Source organism: Muscardinus avellanarius (genome assembly GCF_963383645.1).
Source record: "Muscardinus avellanarius genome assembly, chromosome: 7".
Classification (NCBI taxonomy): Eukaryota; Metazoa; Chordata; class Mammalia; order Rodentia; family Gliridae; genus Muscardinus; species Muscardinus avellanarius.
Window position 1 is genome coordinate 3,215,775 of NC_137793.1, and position 24,134 is coordinate 3,239,908.

The 24,134-nt window shown below is 56.2% G+C and overlaps 1 protein-coding gene across 3 annotated transcripts; it reads left to right on the forward strand.

The window, feature by feature from the left end:
- Positions 1–208: 208 nt before the first annotated feature.
- On the forward strand, positions 209–5,493 carry IRF1 (interferon regulatory factor 1; the record flags this gene model as incomplete). 3 transcript variants are annotated; one of them, XM_080698473.1, is made up of 9 exons in its annotated part: positions 209–295; positions 1,542–1,641; positions 2,958–3,134; positions 3,217–3,266; positions 3,355–3,487; positions 3,634–3,756; positions 4,224–4,273; positions 5,046–5,181; positions 5,369–5,493. In XM_080698473.1, 9 exons carry the CDS (start codon positions 209–211, stop codon positions 5,491–5,493), a joined length of 981 nt encoding a protein of 326 aa, XP_080554599.1. The 3 variants fall into 3 exon arrangements, with proteins under 3 accessions (XP_080554599.1, XP_080554600.1, XP_080554601.1); XM_080698474.1 differs by lacking the exon at positions 3,634–3,756; XM_080698475.1 differs by lacking the exons at positions 4,224–4,273; positions 5,046–5,181.
- Between the last annotated feature and the right edge of the window lie 18,641 nt (positions 5,494–24,134).

Genomic DNA, 24,134 nt, shown 5'->3' on the forward strand with positions numbered 1-24,134 from the left:
GTTCTTGCCTGAGATACAGCAGAGTCTGGGCAGCAGCTGTATTCCAGTGCAGGCTGCCCTTCAGGTGACTCCTAGGACCTGGTTCCTGGTGAGGGCAGGGGAGGTAATGATCTGGGTGCGAAGGCAGGGAGGGTAATTAAGTGACCTCGGGTGATTGCCCAGGGACCGGTGCTCGACTCTGAACAGAAGCCTTCTCTTCACAGCCAACATGCCCATCACTCGGATGCGTATGAGGCCCTGGCTGGAAATGCAGATTAATTCCAACCAGATCCCGGGGCTGGTCTGGATTGATAAAGTGAGTGAAACTCTTGGGGGTTTTCCCTTTTATTCTTTTAACTCACGTCCTTCAGGGGACCAAAGCTTCAGGAACAGCTCAAAAAAGGGGAAGTGGCTGGGGGCAGGTAGTTGTTTTCCCAGCGGGTCTTGCCTGTGGGGCCTGGGCCCTCCTGGCTCAGCTCCTGCCAGCTGCCCATCTCAGGGAATCGACAGGACGCCCTGCTAAATGCAGCTAAAAGACTGGTCCACATGTGCGGCGCCCGGCTTCTGTGTCTTCCTGCTATGCCCACGGCAGCCCACAGGCTCCAGCTGGACAGATGGGAAACAGAGGCGGGCACTGCTGGGGAGGAGGCTGGCTGGCTGGCTCAGCAGAGAACCCAAGAATGACTCCTGTACCAGTTACTTTGGCTCAGGAAGTCTGTAGTTGGTGCACATGGGGCAGCCTAGACCCTGCAGACTTAGTAGCAATAATAGTATTTAGTAGCAATGGTAGTATTGGCCACTGTATTCTGAGAGTTACTCTGTGCCTGGGACCGTGTTGAGGGTGCCACTGATATCTTGTTGTTTCATCCTCAGGCTAGTCCTGTGGGGTAGGTCCCAGAGAGAGAAACTGAGGCACTGAGAGGTAGATGATAGGGCCTTGCGGGAAGTGGTACAGCCGAGATTTGGACCTCCACAGCGATTCAGGAGCCCATAGTTAGCCACCAGTAATAAGGACGGTAAGACTTAGTATTTGTCACTGTGGCCAAAACATGCTGATTTTTACCCTTAAAAAACTTTTTTTTTTTTTTTGAGGTATGTTTTCTTATTTTAGAGGAGAATTTGAAAACTTGGGCGGGGAGGGCAAGGCAGGCGATAGAGTGCCAAGGTCATGCAGGCCTGGCCCAGGGCTTTGTGAGGGGTGTGACCAGGACCCCGGTGTAGAAGCCCATGGTCCTGGGTGTCCTGCACGGACTCTTCTAATGGAAGAAGTTTGTATATCTGTTTGGTGCTGAGGAGCCAGAGAGACGCATCCCAGAGCTCCTAGACCAGGGCAGTGGGGGGTGCTCTGTGGGGTCCTGGCACATGTGTAAAGCAGTGGAAGTCTTTACTGAGCTGATAGACCTGGACCCATCGAAGCCACACTCAGGATGACCCTCAACTCAAGCCAGATGTCAGGCGGAAAAGGGGAAGTCAGATTTTCCCAGACCTGGGGGCTGGGCACGGCCAGCTGCAAAGCCCGTGGTCTCTGCGCAGCTGACGCGGCCTCTGTGTGTGTCGTTCAGGAGGAGATGATATTCCAGATCCCGTGGAAGCATGCGGCCAAGCACGGCTGGGACATCAACAAGGACGCCTGCCTCTTCCGGAGCTGGGCCATTCACACAGGTGTGTCCCTGGGACTCTGGCCCCAGGGCCCGAGAGGCAGGGGAGGTGCTGATGTTAACACGGGGCTCTGGCAGGCCCAGCTCTCGGGATGGTGTGCAGAATGACCTGGGAGGTGGGCGGGGGCCAGACCTATATTTCTGGAGGGCAGAATCTATGGTTTCGATTGATTCTCGAAGGGATTTGTAAAGCCATATCTCAGAAAGCATGACTTTGCTAGATTCAAGTTCTTGGGGAAAAAAGTTGTGGGCCGGGCTTGTTGGCACATGCCTATAATTTTGGTACTTGGGAGGCTGAGACAGGAAGATTGCAGGTTAGAGACCAGCCCCAGCAACGTAAGACTCTTGGTAACCTAGTGAGACCCTATTTCCAAATAAAATATAAAAAGGGCTGGGAATGTAGTCTGGAGGTAGATGTCCTGGGTTCAATCCCCAGTACCAAACACACCCAAAAAATAAAAAGAAGTCGTAAACCAGGGCACTGAAAAAGATCTCCTTTTTTCTTTTTTTTTTTGTGGTACTGAGGATGGAGCCCAGGGACATTCTACTTCTGAGTGACATCCCCAGCCCTCTTTTTTATTCTTTATTTTGAAACAGGGTCTCACTGAGTTGCAAGGGGCCTTGCTAAGTAGCTGAGGCTGTCTGCGAACCTGGATCCTCCTGTCTAGATCTCCTTTTTTCTAGGCATTAATCAAGGTGTGGTGGCACTTGCCTGTCACCCCAGTATTTGGAAGCTGAGACAGGAGGACTGCAGGTTCGAGGACAGCCTCAGCAAGTAGTGAGACTCTCATCAACCTCGGGAGACTCTTTTTTTTTTGGTACTGGGGTTCCTGGAAGCCCTTCTACCTCTAGGCTACACTCCCAGACCTATTTTTTAATATTTTTTATTTGGAAACAGGGTCTCTTAAGCCAGTGAGATCTTCCTGTCTCTGCCTCCCAAGAGCGGGGATTACAAGCATGCGCCACCCTACCCGGCTAGGGAGACTCTTTTAAAATAAAAATAAAATAGGGCTGAGAAGGTAGCGTGGAGGTAGAATGCCTCTTGGTTCAATCCCTAGTACCACATACACAAGAAGTCTTGGAGAAGTCCCAGTCCCGCCCGAACCCGTGGTTGCTGGTAGCGCCAGACGGCATGGTCCAGGGTGCACAGCTCACCTTGGGGAGAGAGTGCTCTGTCTGGGCCCTTCTCTGAGGCTGCAGGATGTTTCAGCCAGGTGCAGAATGTCACCCAGGAATACCTGCGGTTTTGCCAGTGTGGACGCCTGGGGCCCTTTTGCCACGGGGGCAGCTGACAGTCCACGTCCCTCTCTGACTCTTCAGGCCGATACAAAGCCGGGGAGAAGGAGCCAGACCCCAAGACATGGAAGGCGAACTTCCGCTGCGCCATGAACTCCCTGCCTGACATTGAGGAGGTGAAGGACAGGAGCAGGAACAAGGGCAGCTCAGCCGTGCGCGTGTACCGGATGCTCCCGCCTCTCACCAGGAACCAGAGGAAAGGTAGGGCCCTGGGCTCCGGGGAAGCCCGGGGGCGGAGGAAGGAGGCCGGTGGGGCCGCAGCTCACAGCCCGTCTCCCCACAGAGAGAAAGTCTAAGTCCAGCCGAGACGGCAAGGGCAAGGCCAAGAGGAAGGTGAGCGAGCCGGCACTGGCCTTTGGTCCCCGCGGGCAGGGCGCGGGAAGGGTGCTCCAGGGGCCTGAGCTCTTTCCTCCCTCCACAGTCCTATGGGGATTCCAGCCCCGACACCTTCTCTGATGGACTCAGCAGCTCCACGCTGCCCGATGACCACAGCAGCTACACAGCTCAGGGCTACCTGGGGCAGGGCCCCGAGGCGGAGCGGGCCCTCACTCCAGGTGAGGCTGTGGGTCTGCAGCGGACCCCGCACGTTGGTGGGCGGCTCTTTGTCTTGGGTCCCTCATGCTGGCGGAGGGTGGCTGCGGGGTGAGGGGTGCACACCAGTCAAGCACACAGCCTTCACCTCTGGTTCCCGGCTCCCCAGCTCTGTCGCCGTGTGCCGTCAGTAGCACGCTCCCCGACTGGCGCATCCCGGTGGAGATTATGCCGGACAGCACCAGTGACCTGTACAACTTCCAGGTTTCACCCATGCCTTCCACCTCTGAAGGTTTGTGCTCTGTGGGTCCGGCCTGCCTGCTTGGTGGGTCTTGCAAAGGCCTTTTTGAGGAAGAAGAGATGTTGGAACTGCCTCCTGCACCGAGCTGACCATCACCCGCCCCCATGGGCATGAGCCCAGGGTACCAGGAAGGCGGTTCCCAGTGGGCTGTGTGGGGCTGGGAGGAGACTGAAGGGGCCTGGGCCGCATCTCGGTCAGCGGCGGCTGCTGGTTCAGTTCTTCTCGCCCTTTGCAGCCCCGCATCCGGGGGCGGGAAGGAAGTCGGGTGGGAAAAGGAGTGGCTTCATAGTTTGGGAGGCTGAGTCACCAGCCAGTGTCCTCTTCTGGAATCTCCGTGGCAGGCAGATGTCTGCCAGGAGGCCACTGTGTGTGGGGGGGGCAGGGGACCCTGGTGGGACTAAAACTGGCAGGGCCAGTGTGGCTGGCTGCCAGCTCACCTCCCTGCTCTGCACCCGCAGCCGCAACAGACGAGGATGAAGAAGGAAGGCTGCCTGAGGACATCATGAAGGTAAAGCCCTTTCCCTCCTGGCCACACTTCTGCAGTGGCCATTTCCCAGGGCAGAGAGAGGGCGAGCCAGGGAGAGCCTGCAGATGAGAGGGTGGCCCGCTGCTGCCGTCACCTGGCTGCTGGTGGAGTTACTCAGCGCCACCATGCGCGCGAGGGACCGCTGTCCTCCCTGGGTGGTGGGAAGGGCCCGTCTCCATGGCCTTCCTAGAGCAAGCCTGAGGCCCCAGACGTCTCTGTGAGTCAGCCTCTGCCAGTGCCAGGTCCCTGGCCCATGTCCTCGGCCCGAACATGCCCAGCCCTTGCTAGTTCGGGAAATACACATCGGGTTTCAATGATCAGCCTTTGGGATCTGTAATATGACGGCTTGGAAAAACTTTTTTTGTTTTAGGCAGATTGTGTTTTTTTCTCTCCCTCTGCTTCAGTTTTAAAAGTGAACACAAACATGTTTCTCAGATGGTTTTTGCTTGGCTTTGCCCTTCAGCGCTCGTAATTGAGCTGTGGGCAGAGGTCCTTATCCTAGAGTTTCTCCTTTTTCTTGTTCCGCGGACCTTCGCTTTAAGCCGCGCTCCTACTTGCTGGTCCCTACGCGGTTGAAGGAAGTCAGGAAGCCGTGGAGATGCTGTTGGAGAGGGTGGCGGGGGAGGCCTGGGCACGTCCCTGTCCATGTGAGCACATGGACAGGCCCCGGGCACGCTCCTGGTTGGAGAGGCAGGGCCCCAGGCTGAGTCTGCACGGGAAGGCGGCTAATGGCTTCTGGCTGCTCTCTCCCCAGCTCTTTGAGCCGTCGGAGTGGCAGCCGACCAGCGTGGATGGGAAGGGTTACCTGCTCAATGAACCTGGGGTGCAGCCCACCTCTGTGTACGGAGACTTCAGCTGCAAGGAGGAGCCGGAAGTGGACAGCCCCGGAGGTCAGCAGGGAAAGCCCGCGTGGGGCTGGGAGGATCAGGGCCGGGGAGATGAGCAGTTTCTGCGGTCGCCGCTGCTCTGGTGTGGCCGGTGGAGGCCAAGTCCGTGGCTCTCAGGGATGGGGCAGCGTGGCGGCACGCACCTGATGCCGCCCCCTGCCCCTCATACGACCTTCTTTACGTCTTCCAGGGGAAATAGGGCTGAGCCTACATCGTGTCTTCACAGATCTGAAGAACATGGACACCAGCTGGCTGGACAGCCTGCTGCCTCCGGTCAGGCTGCCCTCCATCCAGGTCATTCCTTGCGCGCCGTAGCTGGGCAGCTGACCCTCGCCGTCCCCCAGGCGACAGGCCCTGGCGTCGTGGTGGCTGTGGTGTGGAGAAGCTGGACTCCTGCGGGCCCCTTGTCTAGCCAAGTGACCCCGCCGCTCAGCAGGGCTGTGTGGAACCGCCCTCCTTGGCTCTGGCCAGGGTCTGGGCTGGTCTTGGGGCCGAGCTGGCCCGGCCTCCTGGGACCACGGGGTGGGGGTTCTGAGACTGTGGTGTCAGGTGGAGGACACAGACGAGAGTCGGCCTCCGGCTTTCCTGAGCTCCACGGCCTGGAGAGGGCCTCGCTGTCACTGAGCTGGCCCTGCACTAATAGAAGCGTATTCCCAAAGAAACGCGAGCCCCGGGGACTGCGCCCAAGCCAGGGAAGAAGGAAAAGTGGGGTCCCGTGGGCCGGCTGGCGCTGCCTCAGCCTCAGAGGACCCGCCCTGCACCCTGCGCCACCCGAGGGGCTTGGGAGAAGACATGGCACTTTTTTGTGTGGGCCTCGTCACGTCTCTGCTGAGCGGTGTACACTAAGGTTTCCCCAGCTCCTGGCTTCTGCGTGTATTTATACCGTGTCCTGCCCCGTGCCCGCCATGCTGCAGTCCCGGGAGGGAAGTGCGAGCGCCTTAGTATGACTTAAAATTGGAAACGCCATCTAACCACTAAGTCCTGTGTGACCACATACGGACGTGTGTAAATATGTATATTTGTGTTTTTATAAAAAGGCGATTGTTTATAAGGGGCGTGGCCTTTTATTCAGAGAGAAATCGGAGCTGGCTTTACTTTTTATGGACTCCTCGTTGGCATTCTGCCGGAGCGTAAGCTTCGGTGAGCACGGACGGCCTCGGTCGCAAGTCCTTTTGTGGAGGGTGGCAGGAGGAGGGGACAGTCCTGTTACAGGGACGTTGTCATGGGGACTGTCACTCTCCCCGGACTTTGCAGCCATAGCTGGGCGTTGAGGCTGGGGCCCGCGGAGTTCTGTTCTGAGGAGTGCCTGGACTGTCCTGCTGAACATCTGGGTGCTGCTCCAAAGAGTCAGCGGTTGCTCTGACGCAGTCACAGGCAGTAGGCACAGACGAGGAAGGTTCCCAAGGCCTGCTGTGCCCGGCGTCACTGGCTGTCCTTTACAGTGACAGGAATGTTCCCTCTGTGCCTTTTAACACGGGAGGCACCGGCACCAGTCCACGTGTCGACTTAGCACTTGGGAACTAAGTTTTAATTTTTTTCCCTTTTGGTACTAGGGATTGAATCCAGGAGAAATTCTACCCCTGAGCTACACCCCCATCCTACTTACTTACTTACTTACTTAATTACTTACTTATTTATTTATTTGAGGTATTGGGAATTGAACCCATGGGCATTCTACCTCCAAGCTCTACCCCCAGCCCTATTTTTTATTCTTTATTTTGAAACAGGGTCTCACTGGGTTGCAAAGGGCCTCACTAAGTAGTAGCTGAGGCTGTCTGTGAACCACAATCCTCCTGTCTCAGCCTCCCAAATGCTGGGATTAGGAGTGTGCGCCACCACGCCCGGCTTCCTTTTTTTATTATTATTTTTGAAACAAGGTCTCGCTAAGTTGTTAAGGGTCTTGCTAAGTTGCCTAGGCTGGCCTTGAACTTATCCTCCTGTCTCAGCCTCCCAAGTATTAGGATTATAGGCATGTGCCACTGTGCTAAGTTTTAAATTTTATTTAACTAAAATTTGGGCCAGGTGTGTGGCTTATACTTGTAATTCGAGTACAATAATTATCGATGCTGAGTACCAGCCCTGCAGTATCCACGCATGAATGCTTTAGGGAAAGCTTGGCTGAGGTTACATGAAGCCAGGCAGATTTTTGTTTTGTTTTGTGATACTAGGGACTGAACCCAGGGCATTCTACCTCTGAGATACACCCCCAGCCCTATTTTTTTTTCTTATTCTTTATTTTGAAACAGGTCCTCACTAAGTTGTGGAGGGCCTCACTAGCTGGTTGCCAACCTGCGATCCTTCTGTCTCGACCTCCCAAGGACTGAGATGACCAGCATGAGCCACCATGCTCGTACCAGGTCTGGCTGGTCTTCTGAGGGTTGTTCTTAGGGCTTTGGTGTAAGCATGCATGGTGGAAACTCTTGGCTGAGGGAGCCAGGAGGTCATTGAGAGAGAGGAGCCTCACTGGGATGGTCATGGCCACCAGGGTCCACTCCCCAATGGGCTAAACCAGCAACAGGAAACTCAGCCACGCCAGAGAGCACTTGTACAATGACCAAGTGTGGAGGGGTCCCGGGGCGTTTGTGGTCAGCTAGCTTTCTCTGAAGTGTCACTTTTTTATTTTTAATTTTTTGGCACTGGGACTGGTGATTGAGCCCAGGGTTCATTCTACTTCCCAGCTACATCCTCAGCCCTATTTTATTTTTATTTTGCAACACATCTCACTAGGTTGATTAGACTCTCACTACTTGCTGAGGCTGTCCTTGAACCTGCGATCCTCCTGTCTCAGCCTCTCAAGTCCTGGGATTACAAGTATGCGCCACTCCGCCCGGCTCGAAGCGTCACTTTAACTGGGCCAGTGTGTTCGTTCAGCTCAGTTGGCAGCAGGAAGAAAGCCAATATAAAGAGAGGCCAGTATGCGAACGGCCCCTTCTCGGTGCACCAGCTTTCACACCCCGCGCAGTGTGCGGCGTGTGCTGGCCACTCTGGCTTCGAGCACTTTCTCATCTCTCTGGAAGTCTCCAGTGCGTCCTGCCCAGGGCAGAGCGGAAGCCCGGGGCAGACACCTGGGCTTGGTTGGAGGTGGAGCCCTTTTCTCTAGGAGTGACGCCCCTGCTTGGCAGAGCGGGGTCACGGCCACGCTGCCATTCTCTGGGTCTTTCATGCTCTTGAAGTAGATCCAAACATTTACTCTCCTGTGGGGTGGGGATTAGGGGCTCTGGCTTTCCTCTAGGTCAGAACCCCACAGAAGGCTTTTGTCTCTGTCAGACATATGCTGCTTCTTCTACAGCTCACCTTCCATCCTGAGGATGTGTGAGATTCATGGGAACCCGGCACTAACCTGCCCCCACACTGCTGGCCGTACAGGGAGGGAGCCGGGAGCCATGGCTGGCTTTTCCAGGGTTGAAAGTGCTTGACAAGTTGGAACTTGGCTTTATCAGTAGAGACCTCCCGGCAGGGCTAAGTCTAAGCCTAAGTAGATGACCAGTTGGTGTTCTTAGCTCCAGGCTGAGCCAGAGGCCCGTTTCTGCTGCTCTCTGGGGGTGGGGTGTGCAGAAGAAGCCTCCCGCACCCGTCAGCTTACTAGTTTAATTTCAGTCGGGGAGATACTGGAATCCTTGTGGCAAGAAGGGTTAGGGACTGAGCAAAAGAGCCGCCATTTCTCACCAGAGAAGTGATACCACAAACTTAGAAAGGAGACCGCAAAGTCCAGTGGTACAATGACAGCGGACCTCAAGGCCCCTTCCTGCAGATGCTGCGCGCCCCCATCTGCCCACCCCCGCGTTCACGCCCAGCATAAGGGTTTGCACAAGGGGTTGCCGGAGGTGACTCAGCTCCTCACCGTGGAGGTCGGGTTCCAACCCCACATGTGTCCCTGCCCAGAATTCACGCTGGCTCCACACCATCAGGCAGCCTCCAGAGGAGGAGACGGCATGGTGGGGAGCTCGGGTGAGCGGGCTAGGGTCCGGACGCTAGCATCCTAATCCCAAGAAAGCAGGGTGGGGGACCTAGATGGGAGACAGCAAGACGGGCCACCCCCTGACCCTCCAGACGTGGCCCCAGGGCCTCAGCGGGCTGAGTGTGGCTTGCCCTCTAGGAAAGCAAGGCCCCACCTGTGCTCAGGAGGCCACCTGCGGTTTCCAGGGGTGAGGCCCCAGGGGGCTGAGGCCAGACAGGCTTGGCACTTGGCCTCTGCGCAGGGGACAGCTCAATCCCCCAGGTCTGTCTGCTCCAGAGGACTCTGGCCCGCTGGGCCGTGGCTCTGTCTGGGGCCCCTCAGAAGTCTGGACTCTGACTATGGGCCGGGGCCCCTCGGGTACATCGTAGCTCCCGGCCGTGAGGCTGGATGGGGTCAGACCGAGCTGCTCAGCTGCTTGGATTCCTGGCTTCCTTTTATTTTTGTCTTTTTGTAGACCCAGGGCCTTTGGATTGCTAAGCAAGAGCTCTGCCACTGAGCTACATCCCCAGCCCCTAATTCCCGTCTTTGTGATCCTTGAGAAACCCCGACCCCCCTAGCGGCCACCAGTCACTACCCTAGGCAGGGCAGGGGCTGGGTCTCACTGCAGGCTCCCTTCAGGGGCGGCCTCCAGCCGGCCAGGACTGGCCCGGGTCCCCCTCCTCCCTCCTTTGCTTAAATACCACATGCATGTGGGGTGTGTAATTCTGTTACCACTTCCCCCCGCATGGTCGATCCCCAGTCTGCCCAGAGCCGGGGCAGGAGTGGCTTCCACAGCAGCTCAAAGAGCTCGGCTTCACCTTTGCTCTGGGGGGTGAGGGGTGCTAGGGCCCTAGCTGAGCGATGCCAGGGGTGGGGGCAGGCCGCCATCATGGATGAGGGAGTTGTGTGGACGTGGGCTTGGTGTTCTGGATCTGGGGTCCGTGGGGGATGGGGAGCTGTCAGGCTCACATCATTACTACTTTCTAAACACAATGAACAAAGCCAAAAGTCCTGTCCTGTTGGTGATACCAGGGCAATGGGGGTGGAGGGGGGCAGAGAGCAGGGCCAAAGGGTCCAGCTTTCTGAGACTGGAACACTCCGCTGACTTTTGCCCTGCTGGGCCCGGGAGACCACCTGCCCCTGGCCACTCGGGAGGGAGGGCTCCATTCTGGGTTTCTGGCTTTTCTAAGACATGTGCAGCTCCAAGCCGACTGGACGCTCCCCAGGGCCAAGCAGCTCCTCCTCCGCATTCTCCCAGCTGCCAAGAACAGCTCCCGCGGCCTCTGCAGAGAGCCCACCTGGCTTCAGAGGGGACAAGCCAGGCTGGACCCTAGAATTCAGGGCTACCCGTGGAGGGACTGGGGTGCGCGGGAGCCACTTGCCCTGTGCCTGCAGTAGAGCCCTGGACAGAAGGGGCCATGACCGTAGCAGCCAGGGTCAAAGGCCCCAGAGCAAGGGCCGCCTTGCACACGACACACGGCCCAACCCTCTAGTGTCCCTCGGCAAGGCTGGGGCTGGAAGACTGAGTCATTAATGGCTTTCCTTAATTGAAAACATGCACATGTAAAAGGAACAGAGTTGAACCATACAAAGAGGCAGAAGTAGAGATAAGAAAGTAAAGATGTTTATGAAGCCACCCGCAGGACCCCACCTGGAGACACCATCCCAGCCGGTGCACTTTTAGAGGCGCGGGTGAAACGCGTGTTTCCCTTCTCTGCGCTCACAGCTGGGGCTCTGCTCCGCAGCATAGGCGCCATCTCCACGGCCAGCGCGCGGGAATGCTGGCGCGGGAATCTGTTTTCTGGCCCTGGCTCGGGGTCCTGCCTCAGCCCACAGGTCCCTCCAGCACCCAGGCATCCAAAGCTCTGCAGACTGGACGAGACGGCACACAAGGCCGTGGAGAGAAGGCAGCCACCTCTCCGGGTCTGCTCAGGGATGAGGAGTTTCCCCGGGTTTGGGACTTTCGTTGCAAAACATGGGAAAGTCCTGGGCAAACCCGGACGAGGCGGTTACCCCTCTGGAGGGTGGAAGGCATTGTCCAGCCCCTCTCACCCTGCGGCTGGGGGCCCAGGTCCCCGGGGCAGAGACCTGGCTGGGGCGCCCTCCGTGGCAGCCCCTTGCAGTAGCAGGCTGAGGCCCAGGTGTGGGCGCTGTGAGGTGTGGTCGGCAGGGACTGAGAATAGAGACCCCAAAACCGCGAAAGCATGGAGAAACACCCCAACCATCCCTCTGCCCCCAGCCCAGAACTTTGAGTACACGACAGCTTCTGTTCCCCCTCCCTTACCCCCTAAAAAGCCCCAGATCTGTAAGGAGGTGGGCTTCTCACTCTCGCTAGGTTTTATCCCTGAATCAGACCTGTCCCATGCCAAGTCTCTTCTGTGTCTACAATTCCCAGTGCCAGGGAAGGACAGGAGAAAGGCAGGCATGAGGGGACTGGCCGTCGTCACTCGAGGCAGGCCCATGAGCTCCGGCTGCAGGAGCCGGCCATGCACAGGGGCTCGGGCATGTGGGCTGGAGCTGCCCTCGGAGGCCGGCTCTGTGGGCTCAGGGCCCCAACAGTGCAGGCTGCTGGGTGGGAAGGGCGCAGCTTCCTGAGCTCCCACAGCCACAGGGCCCCGGCTGGCTCCCCCTTCCTCCACGTCCACACCCCTGGCACCTCTTGCCTGGCTCCCCCACCAAAGACTGAGAGCGGAGGATGGGAGGAGAGGAGTCCTGGGGCCAAGCCCTAAGGAGGCCGGGCAGGTGGGAGGGACCTCCGGGCAGTGGGGCCGCGCCCGCTGCCTATGCTGGAAGATAGGCCTTAGAAAGCCTCGCGGACAGGCTGGGTGTGGTCAGCAGACTAATGCCCCTCAGTGGAATAAAGATGTCCACATTCAAGTGTAGGATCACAGGTTCGCAGCCAGCCTCAGCTACTTAGTGAGACCCTCCGCAACTCACTGAGTCCCTGTTTCAAAATAAAGGATAAAAAAATAGGGCTCGGGGTGCAGCTCAGAGGTAGAATGCCCCTGGGTTCAATCCCCAGTACCGCAAAAACAAACAAGTGTGATGCCTTTAGTGATGTGGCAAAGGGAATTCAGGTTTCAGATTAGCTCACTCTTTACATATGGTATATATGTATGTATGTATACATGCATGCATGCATGTATGTGGTACTAGAGATTGAACCCAGGGGCTTTCTACCTCTGAGCTATATTATCAACCCTTGTAATTTATTAGTGTGTGTGTGTGTGTGTGTGTGTGTGTGTGTGTGTGTATGTGTTACTGGTTATTGAACCCAGTGACTCTCTACCTCTGACCTACACCCCCAGCCCTCTTGTTGTTATTGTTATTTTATTATTATATTATTTTAAAACAGGGTCTTGCTAAGTTGCAAAGGGCCTCACTGAATTGCTGAGGCTGGCCGTAAACCTGAGATCCTCCCGACTCTGCTTCCCAAATACAAGAATTACAAGCCTGAACCACCACTCCCAGCTCCCTTTTTATTTTTTATTTTTTTTATTTTTTGTGGCACTGGGGATGGAAACCAGGGGCATTCTACCTCTGAGCTATACCCCCAGCCCAGGTTTCTATTCTTTATTTGAAACAGGGTCTCACTGAGTTGCAAAGGGCCTCACTAAGTAGCTGAGGCTGGCCATGAACCATGATCCTCCTGTCTCAGCCTCCCAAATGTTGGAATTACAAGTGGGCACCACTGAACCCAGCTCTCTTTTTATTTTTTATTTGGAAATAGGGTCTCACTAAGTTGCTAACGAACTTGCTAAGTTGCTGAGGGTCTCGTTAAATTGCTGAGGCTGGCCTTGAGCCTGTGATACTTTCAAGTACTGGGATTACAAGCGTGGGCAACCATGCTCATGTATGTGTGTATGCATATACACACATACATACATATATAAGAGAGACAGCACATATATGTATATATACATATAAATATATAAATATACATATATATGTATTTATATACATACATATGTGTATGTACATGTATGCACATATACACATACATACATGTATGCACATATACATATATATGTTGTCTTTTTTATTCTCTTTATATATTTTATTTTGAAACAGGGTCTCACTAAGTTGCTGAGGGACTTGCTAAATTGCTGAGGGTCTCGTTAAATTACTGAGGCTGGCCTTGAACCTGTGATCTCCTGCTTCAGCCACCCAAGTACTGGGTTTACAGGCATGTACCACTGCACCTGACTTTAGCTCATTTTATGATAAAGAGTAACTCGGATTATCTGGGTGGGCCCGATGTCTGCACATGGGTCCTTAGATTGGGAAGAGGGAGGCCAGAAGAGGCAGAACCAGGCAGACGGTACGATGTGAGGGACTCGACCACATTGCTGCCTTGGAACATGGAGGAGGGGGCCACAAGCCAAGGAATGCAGGCAGCCTCTGAATGTGGAAGGGAAGGATTCTTCACTGGAGGACCAGAAAGGAGCACAGCCCTGCCGACGCTGTGCTTAACCCAAGGAGACCTATGTTGGACGTCCGACCCTCAGAACTGTGAGATAATAGATTTGTGTTGTTTCCAGGCACCGAGTCGATGGTGTTATAGTAACTTGGCAATCGATTTGCTATAGTGGCGTAGGAAGCTGTCATTGCAGAAGCATGGGTGTCTTGGTTGGAACCAGCCTCATGGAGCTGCATGGCTCCTCCGTGAAAGACCCCCACCCAACCGGGAGACCCTGAGGCTGGAGCCTGGGGCAGGGAAGGGGCCTCCATGGCCTCCAAGATGGTTGCCCCCTATGAGCCAGGCATGGTGGCACAGCTGGTAATCCCAGCATTTGGGAGGCTGAGACAGGAGGATCATTACTTAGTGAGGCCCTCTGCAACTCAGTGAGACCCTGTTTCAAAATAAAGAATAAAAAATAGGGCTGGGGCTGGGCATGGTGGCCCACGCTTGTAATCCCAGCATTTGGGAGGCTGAGACTGGAGGATCATGGTTCGCAGACAGCCTCAGCTACTTAGTGAGGCCCTCCATAACTTAGTGAGAGCCTGTTTCAAAATAAAAGTAAAAAAACAGGGTGGGGGGGTGTAGCTCGGAGGTCAAATGCCCTTGGGTTTCATCCCCAGACCCACAAAAAAAATAATAATAATAATAATTTAAAAATAGGGCTGGGGATATAGCTCGGAGGTAGAATGTCCTGGTTTCCATCTCCAGTACTGAAAAGAAGGTTGTCCCCAAGGATAGTGCCTCTGCTAGACATTTCTACAGGAAACGGTGCCTCCTGGGATTTACTCCCCACACTTCCAAGGAATTGAGAGAGGCTCTGAGTCACCCCGGCAAGCTGCTGCAAGGCCCGGCCACCCGGGACAGCCAGTCGGAACCTGCAGGGCTGGGCGAGCCCTCCCCGGCTGGAGTCCCAGGCTCCTCCACACACATCCTCCGTCCTTGGCCTCGCTGGCCAAGGGGAGCCAAGCTGGCTCAGGAAGAGCCGGCACTAAAGGAAGAAAACACTCGAAGGAAGACTCGCTGAGCTGGACGCCCGCCAGGTGTGTAGAAAGTCCCTGCCCCGCCCCCGAGCCAGCCGCACGGCCTCTGCCAAGCCCTGGACGGCTGGCAGCCCCCGTGTCTTTATCTGTAAAGTGGGTATGCCTCCTGGGGCGGGCGAGTCTCCGGGGCCACCACACAAACAGATGCAGGGCTCAGACCCAATGGTTCTCAATAAATGGTAGCGGTCGCTGCTGCTGGGGTGGGCGGTCACAGCATCCTGTCGGGGAAGGGAGGGTGAGAGCACCCTCATCAAACTCCCCCACCGTCAGCAGGAGGCTGCAGCCCCGCAGTTCACACCGGATGCATGCCGGAGCCACCCTCCAGCCCTGCAGGACGTCCTGGGGCTTTGCATGTTTGGTTTTTTTGTTTTGTTTTGTTTTGTAAGGAAAAGAGTGTCTTCTGCATTAAAAACACTTCCTCCTCAGGGGAAAAAAAAACCCCACAACTTTATAGGGAAAAAGTGGGTTGTGGAATGGAACACAATTCTAAGCTATTATGTAATATCTATTTTTTTTGCCTTTGGGTGGTACTGGAGGTGGAACCCAGGGGCTTTCTACCTCCGGGCTACACTCCCAGATCTATTTTTTAAATATATTTTATTTGGAAACAGGGTCTCACTATGTTACTGAGAGCCTAAGTAGCCAAGACTGGCTTCGAACCTGTGCAGTCCTCCTGTCTCAACCTCCCAAGTGCCACGATTACAAGCATGAGCCACCACGCCTGTCTGTAATATCTAATTTTATGTGAAATATATATGGAGGAAATATATCATCAGGCTCATGGTTACGTCTGGGTAGCGGATGATGGGTGATTATATTTCCTTCTTCATGGTTCTATACCTTAAAATTCCTCGGCCAGGCCGGGCGTGATGGCGCTCATCTGTCATCCCCGCACTTGGGAGCCTGAGACAGGAGGATGGCATGTTTGAAACTAGCCTCAGCTACTGAGTGAGGCTCTCAGCAACCTAGTGAGACCCTGTTTCCAAATTATAACTAAAAAGAGCCGGGGGTGTAGGTTGAAGGCAGAATGCCTCTGGGTTCCATCCCTAGTACCACCAAAAAACAAAAAACTCCCCAGCTAGGCACAGCGGGGCATGCCTGTCATCTCAGTACTTGAGAGACTAAGGTTCAAGACCAGCCTCGGCAACTCAGAAAGGCCCTGAGCAACCTAGTGAGACCCTATTTCAAAACAGGAAAAAGAAAATATGGCTGGAGGTGTAGCTCAGAGTTAAAATGCCCCTGGGTTCAATTCCTAGTACCTCTCCCCACCAAAAATATTACAGATATGGAGCCGGGCGTGGTGGCACACGCTTGTAATCCCAGCATTTGGGAGGCTGAGTCAGGAGGATCGCGGTTCACGGCCAGCCTCAGATACTACTTAGTGAGGCCCTTTGCAACTCAGTGAGACCCTGTTTCAAAATAAGACTAAAAAATAGGACTGGGAGTGTCACTTGGAGGCAGAATGCCCCTGGGTTCCATCTCCGGTACCACAAAGACAACAAAATTACAGATGTGTATATTGGTATTGGGGACTTTTTTGCTGTGGGGCCTGGGCTTGAGGAGTCATTTTAATTGGGTTCTGGGGGCGGGAGCCTTGGCCCTGGCCCTGGTCCTTCCCTGCTGCTCCAACTTGGAGTCTCACCATTTCCTGGTCCCTGCTGGCGGGGAGATGAAACGCTGGAGGAGTCTCTCTGGGTCCTTGAGCCCCATAGCTAACGCACTCGCCTTGGTCTCTTGGGAGCTGCTCTGCACCAGAAGTTAGGGCGGCCCCTAACCCTACCGTGGGGCCTGAGCTTGTTAGCCACCTCCCTCCCCAGCCTGCTTCTCCCAGGCATGCCAGGAGTCCCGGCATCCTGGGCTCTGCCTGAATTACAGGGTGCCCTTCCTAGAAGAACAAAGCCTGGCCAAGCTTGCGGCTGCACTGACTCCTGCTTCCCCCCAATCCCAATGCACAATAGCTGCGTGCAGTGATGGCTGACCTCGGGTCACACCTCAAAAGTGCCCTCTGGCCATCAGAGGCTGCGAGCCTGGGATGTGGACAGTGCCCCCTGGAGTTGTGCACGGGTGATCTCATCTCATTCCCTCCTGCTTCTGAGGGATAGGTTAACCCCCTTTCACAGAGAAGGTGACTGAGGCCCAGAGAGGCCAAGTAACCCGCCCACAGCAACACAGCGGGTGTGTGGCAGGCTAGACTCAAGCCTATTGGTTTACTTAAGTCTGGTATTTTTTCCTGCTTGGCCACGGCGGTGGTGAAGGTGTTAATCAAGGTTTATCATTCAATCAACAAGTCTTCCCAGTGTCTGGCAGTGCTGGCAGGCAGGGGCAGGTCCGTTCTGTTCACTGCCGCATCCTGGCACCTAGCACTTTCTGGCGCACAGTACCTGCTCATTAGATGACACCGGGATCAATTGTCCATTCAGATCACAGAAGAAGAAAGCACAGAACGCGAGCTCCGATGATTTGAGAGCCTACCCCCCCCCCAGCGCCTGGGGAGTCTCCAGGGTAGAGACAAGGGGTACCCCAAGCAGGGCTCACGTGAGACCATAGGCACACGAGGAAACTCAGGCCACATCTGGATACTTTTGTGCCTCTCCAGACTGGACACCCAGGTGCTGAAGACCCGGGGTGATGCGCGCTGGCCGAAAGGAGGGTCATCTCTAGTACCCGTCAGGATTCCGTGTGTAAGAAGGCCCGTGGGAGCCGGGTGCGGTGGCGCACGCATGTAATCCCAGCATTTGGGAAGCTGAGACAGGAGGGTCGCGGTTTGTGGACAGCTTCAGCTGCTTAGTGAGGCCCTTTGCAACTCAGTGAGACCCTGTTTCAAAAAACAAAAAGACTAAAAAATAGGGCTGGGGGTGTCATTTGGCGGTACGATGCCCCTGGGCTCCATCCCCAGTACCACAAAGGAGGAGGAGGAGGAGGCGGCGGCGGGGCCCTTGGGAAGCAGCCTTGGGCACCCGAGGAAGCTGGCTCCAGCAGGCAGGGCTGCACGCGGATGGCCGGGCCTCCAGGGAAGCCCAGGAGAGAGATGGCGTGCATTCTGCTCTCTTCTTTCCTTGCTAAAAGCCATTCACTCTGCAGTGTTATTACCAGGCATCACAGCCCGCCGGTCGCCGTGGCTTATGGGTTTTCACCGCGCGACGCTGCAGTTGAGTTGTTCTCTGCTGTCAGGACGATGTTGGTGCCGTAGGAGGGGCTGGTGCACACGGGTCGGGGCGCCGCGAGGGCAGACTTTGAGGAGCGGGACTGTGGGCTCCAGGGTGTGTTTCATGGTCACCCCACCAGTTGTCTATTTACAAATCGTGACAGTGCTTTCCAGGACAAGGCGCTGTAACTCCCCAGCAGGTCTGGGTGGAGCTGAGATGTACCTGCCTTCACAGCTGGACCTTCCCACCTCCTGTCCCTAGCATCGCGGCCCCTGCGGCCCGGCTGGCCCGTCCCTGGACACCTGCATCTGTGATAGAGGCGGAAGGAGGTTGCAAAAGAGGAAGTGGAAACCAAATATGAAGGCTACAGCAAAGTCTGGTCCACAAACCTCAAGGTCTCAGCAGCAGGCCTTGGGAGAGGGATGTGCAGGCCGCTCATGGGGTGTGCCCGGGGGGAGGAAGGACCAAAGCCCAGGCTTGTGGACATCTCGCCGCTTTGCACGAGGTTCCCGCAGACGTCGCCCGTGCCATCCTCACTGTGAGCACGTCTTGCCTGAGTCACAGAGTAAAGAGCCATCAAGCCGCCCAGTGACCGAGGTCCGTGCAGCGGTAACAGCACCGGGTCTGCGCGCTGCCTAATGGGGCTCCGATGTGGCTTCCCCACCGAGGAGAGGCGCACCCTTGGGACGAGCACTTGACTCCCTGAACCTCAGTTTCTGCACCTGGAAGGTGGGGCTGACTGGCTCACAGGGCTGTGGAGAGCTGGGAGACATAGCGTGTGTGTGGGGTGGAGCCGGAGCCTGGCACACACAGCAGGAGGTGTGGAACCAAACCCAGCTGTGCTGGGAACTGACAGCCGAGGTGGAGTTCAAGGTTGACTGCGGGACATGCAGGCTGGCGGCTCGCCCTGCCAAGGTGGCACCAGGCTGCCAGGCCGAGGGTGCCGCTGGGCACTGTGGGAGGACTCAGGTGGACTCTGAAACGTGAGCACCCCAGGCGTCCCCTCCACCCCTGTCCACCTGTCCACCTTCGTCTAGAGCACGCCCCGACGTGGGGGCTTCCGACGGCACCTGCAGAGTGTCCGTCAGCTTTGAGGAGCCGCGCAGGCGGGTGAGAGCCAATGGGCAGCTGCGCCTGTTGCTAAGGTCACTGCGAACCTTATTTGGCCGTGTGGGGCTGACCCTGCCTTCACCTCCCAGAACCCTGGGAAAGGCCGACCACAGAAGTGAACTGCAAACCATGTGAAACCACAGCACACTTCCTCTGAGAAGAGATTCGGCTCTCCTCCACTCCCGCTGGCCTCCCTGGGGCTGGCCGCCCCTGGACAAGGGCTCCCGGCCACAGAGAGAAGAGCCGGGGGCCGGCCTGCTGCAGCAGTGCAGGGACTCCCGCATGCCTGGCTGCACCAGGACCCAGAGGGACCTCGCCCTGGTGGCGCCAGCCTCTGGGCCCCACTTCCTGCAGCCCGGAATGCCTGTGAGGGAGAGGAAGGTGCTTGGCAGGGAGGAAGTGGGCTGCCCCGGGGCCCTCCACATCTGCGCCAGCCACACACCTCTGGTGCAGCCTACAGCTCAAACGGTTCGTGGTTTCAGTTTGTCACCTGCCTTCGGGACAGCTAGCTCGACTCTGAATAAGTAAAACTGCTGTCCCACCCCAGACAAACGTGGGACGGAGGCTGTGCTTCGGGATTCCCAAGACGATTCCTGCTTCTTCAGTGTGGAGCCCGCGCTCCAACGCCCCCTCTCAGTAACCGCCGTCTCCCTGGCAGACCTGACTGCTGGGGCCCTTGCTGTGTGGCAGGAACATGAATTTGCTCCCAGAACGCACTGTGACTGCCCCCTGTGTTGCGGAACAGAAACCCCAAGGCAAAGTGGGATTCAGCCGGGACTCAAGGTCACGCCGCCCACGGCTGGGTGTTTATCCCAGACGGCTCAATTCCAAGGCCCACCGGAGTTTCTTGTCTTCTTCTTCTCTGCCATAGTTCCTTGTCGCCATCGTCTCCTCCTCCTCTTCCTTATCCTCCTCTTCCTCCTCTTATGGTACTGGGATGGAACCCAGGGGCATTCTACCTCAGAGCTGTACCCCCAGTCCTAGTTTTTATTCTTTATTTTGAAACAGGGTCTCACTGAGTTGCAAAGGACCTCACTAAGTAGCTTAGGCTGTCCGCGAACCGTGATCCTCCTGTCTCAGCCTCCCAAACGTTGGGATTACAAGCGTGCACCACCACACCCAGCAAGAGCAAGGCCCAATCACAGAGGAGCAAGGGAGGCCGAGAAGACAAGGCTGCGTGGGGCCTGGAGGCAGGGTTGCTTCCTCCGTTCACATCCCCAAGGCCCACTTTCCAGCACCCTTTACCTGCCTCCCCTGTTAAAGACGGCTGTCATAGCCGGGCATGGTAACACGCCTGTAACCCCAGGACCTGGGAGGCTGAGATAGGAGGATCACAGGTTTGAGGCCAGCCTCAGCAACTTAGTGAGACTTCCCGAAACCTGGTGTAGCTTGGAGGTAGAACGCCCCTGGGATCAATCCCCAGCACCACAGGACGAAACAACAGTCATATCCACATCTAGCTTGTCTCCTAATCCACAGGCTGAAATGGTCTTTCTTTCCTCGGTGGCCCTGGGAGCCATGTGTCCCTGACTACCAGAAGGGGCTGTGTGACATTTATCTCTGCACACACTAGGGACAGTCCAAGCAGTCTGCGGGCTGGGGCAAGACGCTGTGTGCGGCGAGCTGGGGCCGACGTCACTCCGACGTCCTCAGGGAAGGTTCCTGAGGGTCTGGGTGTGGTGTGGGCACGGGCGCCCAGAGGCGGCCTCCGACCGCAGGGCAGTCCCTCTGCCGGGCTCTCGGGGCCTGCTGGGCATGGGTCCAGGCCCTGGAGACACAGTGCCCAGGCCTGGGCTGCACAGACATTCAGATCAACGACCGAAGCAGACGTCAGAGAAATACCGACTGGTATGGGGCCTGGTCTAAGAAGCGTGAAGGGCTGGAGGGGTCAGGACAGCGGCCTGCTCCCTAGGAGCATTCCAGTGAGGCCAGGGGGTGGCGTGGGCAGGCTCTGCTCCTCCCCCAGCCTGCTAGTCCCTTTGGGAAACCTGCCGGCTGTGGGAAGGCTGTCTGCTGGTACCATCAAAGCTGCCCAGAGCAGACCTCTGCTGGCAGATGCCACTTGGTGAGCGTGTGTGTGTGTGCGTGTGTGTGTGTGTGTGTGTGTGTGTGTGTGTAGCCCAGGGTTCTTGATCTTTGATTCTCCGTTAAACTCCTCCTGTTTGAGAGAGAAGCTCCTTCTGTCCACACAGCCCGCGTGTGCGTGAGCAGAGCCCGGGGCGGGGCCGAGGTGGGGAGGCGGCCGCTGTGAAATGGCCCAGGATCAATCAAGAGCTCTGGGAAGCTCCTAACGTGCAGTGAGCACCTCTGAACTGAGCATGAATTCTGCCATCCCTAAGGGGAAACCGTCGCAGCCGAGCCCGCGAGCCCGCGGGACCCCGTGCCGCCCTGCCCACATCCCACCCGGCGGCAGACCCTCGGCCTGCACTGGCCAGCAGACACCAGCTCCCGGGGTGTGAGGCTGCGGTTCCCAGGGTCGGCTCAGAAGCAGCGTCCAGCACCACGAAGGAGCTGAGGCGTGGGAGGGAGTGGTCCCGCCAGCATCCTGCTCCCTGGAGGCTCCGGGGGTGGGGCACTGGCAGGACCCCCCAGGGGAGGCTGCGGAGTGCAGCTTCCTGGCTCACCAGTGCCTGCGGTCACGGCTGACGCCTGGGGATGCTGATGTGACTGGCAGACCCTACCTGTGCAGTCCAGCCTCAGACATCATCCAGGCAGCCAGAGAGCACTGGAGGCGTGCCTAAGCCCACTACAGGTGCTCAGGGAACACTGCCTCCGGCTCAGCACCCCTGCCCCGCCCCTGCCTGGGGCTGGGCCAGTGTCTGATGGTGGCACCTTAGGAGGAAGCCCCGGGGAAGCCTATGCTGCGCTCCTCACACAAGCTCTTCCTCTCTCCCCCACAACACCCCCTTTAAGCTGCTCATCTGTAACAGGCTCTAATAGGAGCAAAACCAAGAAGAACAAATTTTATTAAAAGCTCCTAAGGCCGGGCGTGGCAGCGCACACTTGTAATCTCAGCATTTGGGAGGCTGAGACAGGAGGATCGCAGTTGGAGAACAGCCTCAACTACTTATTGAGACCCTATTTCCAAATAAATATAAAAAATAAGGCCAGTGCTGTAGCTCGGAGGTAGAAAGACACTGGGTTCCATCGCCAGTACTAAATAAATAAATAAATAAATAAAAGCTCTTGAGTTGGGCATGGTGGCTCACGCTTGTAATATCAGTTCTTGGGAGGCTGGGACGGGAGGGTTGCAGGTTCACAGCCAGCCTCAGCTACTTAGTGAGACCATTTGCAACTTAGTGAGGCTCTGTTTCAAAATAAAAATAAAATAGGGCAGGGGGTATAGCTTGCCGGTAGAGAGAGGTTCGATCTCCAGTGACACACACACGCACACGCGCGCGCACACACACACACACACACACACACGAGATCTTAGGTCTTTCAGGCTCTGTACATCGCTCCACGTCTTTGTAATTTATAGCCTAATTGTGCAGGGTTTTGAGGGTGTCTCGATGTGTTTCCCCGTGCGAGCGTGCGCAGGAGCATGTGTGGGGTTGGTCCCACTGCAGCCCTGACCTGGTTTGGTCTCGGAGGAGCAGGTGGATGCCCGCGGCCCGGCAGATGCAGATCTTTCCTAATCCCGAGGGCAAATTTGTTCTTCAGTGTTTCCAGTACCAGTTTTTTTTTAAATCAATCATTAATCACCATTGCAATAAAAAGGTAATCTTACAGAGCGCTAGGCTGTAAAGATCCTGGCTGTAACATTAAATAAGTCCTTCCGAGGAGGCCTCGGGGACCGAGGTGGGGCCGCGTGTCTGGCAGGCCCCGGGCAGAAGAAAGCGCCGTCTGTCTCTGATCAGCAGCCCCGAGCGTGACCCTCAGGCACTTGCATGGTGGCCTCCCCCTCCCCCTCTGTCACTGAAGTCGGCAGTGCCCTGGCTCCTGAGCCAGGTGGCAAGGCTGGGAAGGAGGCTGTCTGGGGTCCAAATGAGGGGTCCTGGGGCCCAGGCCTTTGGCAGCGGAGCCACAGCAGCCCCCAGGACCCAGGAGCCCACGGCGAGGAGCCGCCTCTTCGGCTGCGTGGCTCACTCTTGCTGACTTGGGGCTGGGCGGGAGCACACTTCTCGTAGCAGTATGGAGGAGGCAGCCGCAGGTCCCCAGTGCCAGGCAGGGGCAAGACTGGGCCAGGGGGCCTCATCCCCTTCCAGGCCCTCTCAGAAGAGGGGTGGCTTTGCCCTTTGTGGCAAGAGACACAGCCTCCTAACAGGCTGGAGAGGCCAGATCTAAGGGCCAGAGCCAACGGGGCAACGTGGGGCCACGCACCATGTCCGAGAAACAAGGGTCCTGAGGCAGGCTGGGAACCTGACCGACAGAGGAGGAAGTGTAGGGCTGGCTCCCTTCCGCGGCCATGGCTAAAACAGGCGCATCTGGGAGGGGGACAGAGACTTCTCTCCCCTCCCCTTCCCAGAGAGCACGGAGCCGCTCTGCACACCTGTAGCTGGGTAAAAGAAACACATTTCCAGAGACCTGCAACCCCAGACGCGCAGGGGAGTGAAATCAGCCGAGAGAAGTCACTCAGACTGGCTTCTGAGCAGGTGTGGACCTGCCCGGGGTGTCTCCAGGGGATGAGGCGGCACCAGGGAGAATTCCGTGGGTCCGTCCATAGAAAGAGGCCAGGAGACTTCCCGCAGGTAGGTCCCACGTGGCCTCAAGATACAGGAACAAGGAGAGAACTGCACGCTGGGACTGTAACAGTGCTGTCTCTACCTAGTGACGGCGAGTCTTCAGAAGACCTCGCTCCCCCACAGCCCGTCCCACGTGCTCACCCAGTTTTCCAAAATCTCTATTTTACACCCACATTACTTTTTATTGGATTTAGTTGTTTTTGTGGCTATGGGGATTGAACCCAGGGGCATTCTAGCTCTGAGCCACACTCCCAGACCTATTTTATTTTTTCTTGTGAAACAGGGTCTCACGAAGTTGTTGAGGCTGGCCTCAAATCTATGATCCTCCCATCTCAGTCTCCTAAGTACTGAGATAATAGGTATGTGCTACCACACCTGGCTTCAGATTACTTTTTAAATTATGATTATATATATATATAATATATATAGTGTTAACCATTTTATTTATTTATTTATTTATTTATTTGTTTATTTATTTATTTATTTTGCGGTACAGGGGATGGAACCCAGGGACATTCATCCTCTTTGCTGCACCCCCAGCCCTATTTTTTTATTCTTTGTTTTGAAACAGGGTCT